This window comes from Hypoxylon trugodes, assembly GCF_022578975.1.
Source record: "Hypoxylon trugodes strain CBS 135444 unplaced genomic scaffold F4822scaffold_2, whole genome shotgun sequence".
NCBI lineage: Eukaryota > Fungi > Ascomycota > Sordariomycetes > Xylariales > Hypoxylaceae > Hypoxylon > Hypoxylon trugodes.
Window position 1 is genome coordinate 1535812 of NW_026250017.1, and position 7438 is coordinate 1543249.

General features: G+C 35.9%; 1 protein-coding gene across 1 annotated transcript; it reads right to left on the minus strand.

The window, feature by feature from the left end:
* Positions 1–562: 562 nt before the first annotated feature.
* Positions 563–3436, minus strand: F4822DRAFT_119105 (uncharacterized protein). Its single transcript, XM_051452576.1, has 4 exons — positions 3247–3436; positions 2486–2808; positions 1660–1810; positions 563–1600 (listed from the first exon to the last, which is right to left on the minus strand). Exons 2-4 carry the CDS (start codon positions 2727–2729, stop codon positions 763–765), a joined length of 1233 nt encoding a protein of 410 aa, XP_051317975.1. The 5' UTR covers positions 2730–2808; positions 3247–3436; the 3' UTR covers positions 563–762.
* Positions 3437–7438: the final 4002 nt, after the last annotated feature.

The following is a 7438-nucleotide window of genomic DNA, read 5'->3' on the forward strand; positions in this document are numbered from 1 at the left end:
CTGTTTATTCCGTAGAATATGCATTCATTCTGCGTGCGTCCACTCAACAATGCCGAGTCGATTCTCGGACACAAGGAAATCATCGTAATATATCTCCATCTGATCCATCTACAACATCCTCTTAGTTACAATCCTTCCATCCTCCCATTCCAATAGCAACACGAACGGATCGCCTACTCGTGGGAGCTGCCCCTTAGCGAGTAGAGCGAGAAATAAAAGAAGTCTATAACAAAGTCCAGAGACGAAAGGATGGGTACAGGAGTAAAAAAGACTATGAATATCAGACCGCCTCGCGATTTGCCAACCTGACTGCCGTGTTCCTTGCGCCTGTGGAATCCATGCATGCAAATGTAGTCGTATCATCCAGTCTTTGATGAGGATATCGGGGGTATCATAAACGAGACAAAGGAGACATCGCGGCTTGGAACGCCGGTACGTGTACTGATCCAGAGACTATAGACTATAGACAATAGCCAGCTGAGACAAAGGGCGGTGGTATAATGACAGGTCGCCCAATTGGGGTGTGGGGGGTTAAGAAAGAATGGCGCCAATGATACGGAGAACAGGAGTTCCTTCCCGTTCTTAAAACATGCCGAGATTGATGTGCAGTCGTGGTTGGTATAGGTGACTGAACCATAGGTCCAGTAGTCACTGGGGGCGGCGTTGGAAAAGGAATATGGCAGTCGATGACGCTTCATATCAGCAGACCCAGTGACAACAGTAGCAGCACTGTGCTGTTTGTCATAGGCGAAGATACCGTACTCAAAAGGTGCTGGGACCCAATTCTACAGCCGGGGATGTCGCACCCTCGCGTCGTTTGCGATCCTCTTCGGCCCTAATAGCACGAGCGATCTCTTCAACTTGAGCATCCGTCGGACCCCGCGCCCCTAAATATCCGCCCTCATCAGAACCCTCCAGTTCCATAGGTGTCACAGGCCCAGGCGAACCCAACGGTGCCAGTCGGGGTTTACTCGGTTTGGACGACATGCTGGTGAATCCAATCGTCCTCAGCGAATTAAGAGTGGCCGCATTAACGTTTCCACCATTAAGAGCCAACGTTGCTTGGGCAATCATGTCGCGTTGGTATTGTTGTAGTCTGCGTTTAGCATCCGACTCGTTACGCGAATGTCCCATCGCCGAATCCCTAGTAGTAGGAACCTGGGTTTCCGACTTGGACGACACCGGGGGTATAGGGTTCGAGGTGGGTGGTCTAGTCTGTTGCCTGCTTCGCTTCTCTTCTTTCCTCTTTACGTAGTTGGATGGGTAGTATTTGCCCATCGGTAGAGGGCTGTCCTGAGTGCCGGTCGGCATGTAGCTGGCAACGGGTGTGTTGGATCCGGAATCGAAAGTAGACTCCGGCACACTCGAAGCATTCTGCGGCGGCGGTGCAAGTCGCGCGGATCGTTCGGCCATGGTTATAGGGAGGGTTGTAGATGGGATTACTCCCGTCGCTGCTGTGGTGGATATGATTCTGTCAGCGTCAGGGGAACCTGACTGGCCGGCACGTTCGATAGATTTCAAGCGAGCCTTGGAAGCATCGAGTTGAAATGGATGAGGGCAATAGACTCGATTTTGATCTTCGTGCAAGGGGAAATAACCACTGCGGAGAGGGATTGTTAATTAACTAGCGCACGCTCGATCCCAAGTCAAGTAACATACCCAGGAAGATCGCCTCGGGCGGAGAGTGGTGCAGGTGGAGTGTAGACAGGGGCGCTGTTGACTTTCTTGGTAGTAGGCAATTCGATAGCAATTGGACGAGTGCGCGCTGGTGTTGATCTAGGAGAGTCGAACAAGGACGGTTCTTTTTTTCCTGAATCAGTTGGCAGCTTTATTAGTATGGCATATGACGCAGTCCCAAGTAATTAAAAGCAGCCATGGAAAAGAAGAGGGGCAAAAGGGCAAAGGGGTACAGGTTGGAGTGCATTTGATGTTTCAAAAAACGGGGGTGGGAAGCGTTGAAATGGCACTTCGTCAGTGGTCAACTAAACCCCCAAGGACCCTATTAAAAATAACCTTGAACAAAAAAAGAGTTGGAACACCTGAAAGGCAACGGCGGGTATCCTTGAAATGCACCCCGCCCTGCCCCTGCCCGCCTGCCCGCCTTAGAGGAGGGGCGGATAGTGGAGAGCGTTAGGTTCGTTAGTGGCTTATTAGCGTGGTCACTTGGGGGGTTCACTGTCCAACCAAAAAAACTTACTAATCTTCACCGCAGTCCGGCGAGTCGGAGCTAACTTAGCAACGGACTAGAAAAGGAAACCAACTAAATTAAAATAAGAAATGGGGAAGAAAAGGAAGAAAGAAGAAAAGGAAAATTAAAGATCTTCTATTCTTTTTTTTCTAGTTGCTTCAGCACACCAAAACTCCCTTCACCAATTGAACTCCGGTTTTGTCTCCGAAACGAGATCAACTAATTATTAATAGGTAGGTACCGAGGGGTAAAGACAAAGCATCAAATAGGAGAGAGAGAAGAAGAAATGGAACCTACCAACTCCACTATTAGGTCTCAACTTCGGGGAAGCACCGGGTTGTTTATAATGCGATTTATCCATCGGGAGGCTCGGCGAGGGTCTCGTGGAGAAGATAATATCATCCTGCCGAATGTCGGGAGAAGAGAGCGGTGAGGCTTCGGATGAGCTAGACATGGTTCTCGCGGGCGGCGGCGGTCGTCTCTTCATAGACATTGAAGACAGATACGAAGAAGGCTTGAACGAACGGCCGAAACTTGCCATATTATCGTCAGCGCTTCTAAGTCACAATCCACCAACCCACCCTTGAAGCCTATCTCCAGATATAATGTGTAGGGAGTGTCTAATCAACGGCAGAAACGAGTTAGTCAGTAACACTCTTGAGAGAAGTCGTCTAATATGCTCAGTACTGGGGTGCTGGACGATGATGGTCTTGACTAGTCACGGGAAAGTAGGTATCTAGGTAGTTAAAAAAGACAGAGTCGGATATCTCGATATTTTAGGAGCTGCTATCCAGATTGTTCTAAGCGTCGAACGAGCTCGGTTGATATGGCGCGCTACCTAGGTAGTTGTTCGTATGGTAGGTTCACCTGGAGATTTATGTTGCTTCTTGATTTCCGGGATGATAGCACGTTGTGTGTGTCTGGACCGGGCCCAGAAAAAAACGCAGAAGTTGTTACCCAATAGGCGACAGTACTTTGCGGCTGCTTGTATATGTCACGAAGCAAACATGACAATGTAATGAATTGAAGAGGAAAGCAATTTTTATCAGGTGTCTTACCTTTAGCAAGAGTCGCTGGTGGGTCCGTCGTTGAACGTGAGGGCTGATACCTCACACTACGATTCGTAAAACGGAGTGTGATATTGTCAGAATGTGGTTCAGCCCATGGACGATCGACGTTACGGCTGGTCTCGGATTGCGTAGCGTGGGTAGATATGTAGGTAATGTAGGTTGGTCCAGGAGGTCTACGAAGTCTAGGTGTGGTGAATGTTGGATGCTGGATGCTGGATGTATCCACAGGGCAATTTGACCTCTGACCGTTGATTGACCGGTGGGTGGGTGGATGGATGGATGGATGGATGGATGGGTGGACAGATTAGATGAAGAGGTGGATGGATATATTATGTGAAAAAAGACCCGCTCGTTCTCTACCTTTGACCCGGCGGAGGGACGGCAGGCCTTGGCATCTATCGTAGATTTTAAGTCGCTCGAAACCGTGGTGGTTCGAAAAGGATAGCAGATGCCTACTGGTAGTAGAGATGGTAGAGATGGTAAATGCAAACGTGATGGTGAGTGTGTATGGTGGATGGTAGGCTTGCAAACGTCAACGCTACCTACCACTACCTCCCACCACACCACTCATTCACTCATTCGACCAAAGCACCTCCGAAGCGGAATCCCTGGGAGGTATACTTGGATAAATATCTGCGTAAGCAAAGTATTTAAAAAGTTGAACTTAACCAAGTTCCGTTCCAGAAAGGCGACAATTCCTTGGTTTGTGGTAAGGCTATTCGAAAGGAATACGTTCCTACTGTGTCTACATAAGTACCTAGTAATATCGTACAGTAAAAGCACGTATATCAGATATGGGTGCGTACATTTTGTATACATATGTACCTAGAAATGTACATACGTATATGTGCGCATTATTAACCAGTCGCATTGGACAGAAGAGAGAAAGAAATAAGAAAATGGGTTATTACCTACTTTGGATGTGGCGTGGTTCTAGGAACATACTCTGATTGACGATCATTAAAGATGGGTTGATTCTATTGGTGTGAAACAAACGGTGGTGAGCATAAAAGGTTGCTTGTTATATGTCTATGTTTATGTATATGTAAAGGTGTAGACATGTGTACCTCGGTACCTAAATTATATGTATATTTTAAAAAGTAAATAATATGTAAGAAATATCTTATTAATTTAATAAAGAAAATAAATCATAAATTTATATTTTTAAAAAACATTAAAAATATTTAAATATTTATATGACGAACTTATGCCTCGGAGAGGTATAATCGTTATTAAATTAATTAATCCGGGGTGTCTTAATTTAAAAGTAATAATATTAATAATAAGTTAAGTAGTTAAGTACGTTCTGTTCGTTAAAAAGGCTTAAAATCCTTTTATTATACTTAAAAAAATAATCTTAAATTAATAATTAAAAAGTTATAAAAAAATGATTAAATATATAAGAAACATCTTATAATTATATAATTATTCCTCTTTCCTTTCTTATACCGGATATGTTAAATGTGTTCCTTATACTGGATGTATTACTGGTCGACATATTTAATTATCCGAGGTTATATCATTATTAATTATATCAGGTCTTACTCATCCTTTAAAAGCGGGTATAAGATTCCTGGTTTATGATATTATTCCTTCCTTTTTAAAATCTTTATCTTAAAGATTTCTTCTTTTTAATAAATCCTCTCCTTTTTTCATTTATTTTACTTAATATATCTTCTTTTATTTTAAAGTTAATTATATATTCTTATTTAAATTAATATAGTAAATATAAAGTTTATGTTAATTATATAAAAAGATATGAATTTCTTATTTTATTATATAATAACTATGTTAATTATAAAGAAAATAACTGTTTTTTTATATTTAATAATACATATTATAATCATTATATTCATTATTAACATAAGTAATATAACATTATTAAAATAAACTCTTTTAAATAAGTTTCCATAACTTAAGAATGTTTAAAAAAGGAACATTAGGATGTTAAAAACAACTTAATTTATTTTTAAAAAGAATTCTATTTAAAGATTTTAATAAAAATAAATAAATTATAATAATTATATTAATAAGAGGATCTCTTTAAGTATTATAACCTTTAATTATTATAATAAGGTATAAAATTAAATGATGTTAAAAAAAGGAATTATTTAATAAAAAAATAAAGGTTAATAAGGGAGTAATAACATATCGTCGAGATATAAATTAATGTTACTTTTATAAACAATCCTTTTATTAGATTTTTTATTAAAGATATAAGTTTTGATCTTTTATTAATGGTCGATTTAGGTTTTAATAATAAAAATCCTTAATTAATTCTTAAATCCTCTTATTTATAAAATGTTTTTATAATTCCCAGGTATTATTCTCTTTTAAATAATTAAGCTATTTAATAAAATATTTAATTTAGTCATTAATAATTAATGGTTACATAAATGAAGGACACGTGATTTATTTAATCATCATGCTTATCTTTAAGTAGGTTATGTTTCTTTCCTACTCATATAAATAGACCTTTCTTTCTTAAACATCATAATACACATCATCTCATCCTTAATTACTTTATTTTATTTATTATATTATTTTTTTTCATTTACATACATATCTACTAATACTGATCAATATTATTAGATAATTAATAACATAGATTAATAAGGTTAAAAGAATCACTGATATAACAATTTGAAAGATCTTATTATAATAATATAAATAATACCAGCATATCTGCTTCCATTTAAATTATTCTTTTATTATCCTGTTTATGATGGAATATTACTTTACCTTATTATATAACCCTTTTAAACCCTTATTTATATACTGTGATTTAGATTCTTTATCTTTTATATTTTTAATTTTATTATTTTTAATTTCTATATATATTATAATGTTATAAAAGGAAAGTTTAATATAAATATAAGTATATGCCATAGAAATTAACCTGGTTAAATTAAAGAATATGGATAAATTATAAGAATTAATGAGTTATCTCCTTAGCTGAATAATGACTTTTATATAACATTTTAACCATATAGTAATAAAATAGGAAATCATTAACCTTTAAAAAGCTATCTTAGAATAAAAGGTAATTTAAATATTACTTATATTAATAAACTTTAAGATTATTAATAAGAATATATCATATATTTATATAATTAAAAAAACAATAAATAAATATTAAAAATGGTTTTAAAACTTTATAATAATAGATTTCATTAACATATTAAAATAATTAAGATTAATATTAAGAACTATGTTAATATAATAGGGTATTTATATGGGATAGTATAATGTTAACCATATAGAAATGTTTGTTAATCTTATATTATCATACAAGTTACCAATATGGAATTCTAACAAATTGAAAGTAATGAAATGGAGATGGTTTAATATATTAATATAAAAGGTATTAATATATAATATTAAAAAAGGATTGGTTTATTTTAAAGCTTATATATTCATATATATATATGTTACATCATAATAATAATTAACAATTTTTAATTTATAAATATTGATATATATAATAAGGTATGTGGATCAGGATCCGGTTCTGTTAATAATCTTTATTAAATCATTATCTATTCACTTACTTTACGCAGTACATAATCCATAAGGAATGCCACCTCCTACCCATAACAACCTACCATCATAAAGACCTATTATTTAATCTCTTTTTTAATAAATGTCTAGTTCTTATTTAACCTTTTTCCTTCCATTTTTATAAGATAACTAAGGTAATCCTTAATTATTAATAACTTTTCTTCTCCCTTCCCTATCTTAATAAGGAATAATTATATTTCTTTAAGCTATCTTAGGTAATAATTATCTTAATATGTTGGTATTTATAACTTAATAAGGGTATAACCTAGGATATAATCTTTAATATCCTTATAGTAATAATCTTATATGAAAAGAACAACCTAACTTGTTAGTTCCAGGAAATATATCCAGACCCCCTGGACTACCACTAGATAATTTATATATAACATTGGTGATTTATGACGAACCTATGCCTCAGAGAGGTATAATCATTGTTAGATTAGCTAATCTAGGTTTTCTTAATTTAAAGATAATAATATTAATAATAGGTTAAGTAGTTAAATATATTTTTATTTATTAGAGAGATTTAAAGTCTTTTTATTATATTTAAAAGAATAATCTTAGATTGATAATTAAAGAATTATAAAAAAATAATTAAATATATAGGAAATTTTTTTTT

What these genes read in the sequence shown, in the direction of transcription:
- F4822DRAFT_119105 (XM_051452576.1), bottom strand. Translation starts at nt 2,729, where the DNA reads ATGGCAAGTTTCGGCCGTTCGTTCAAGCCTTCTTCGTATCTGTCTTCA. An exon ending in GAGACCTAATAGTGGAGTTG is followed by an intron (nt 1,811 to 2,485) that starts GTAGGTTCCATT and finishes CAACTGATTCAG; the next exon opens with GAAAAAAAGAACCGTCCTTG. An exon ending in GCCCGAGGCGATCTTCCTGG is followed by an intron (nt 1,601 to 1,659) that starts GTATGTTACTTG and finishes CCCTCTCCGCAG; the next exon opens with TGGTTATTTCCCCTTGCACG.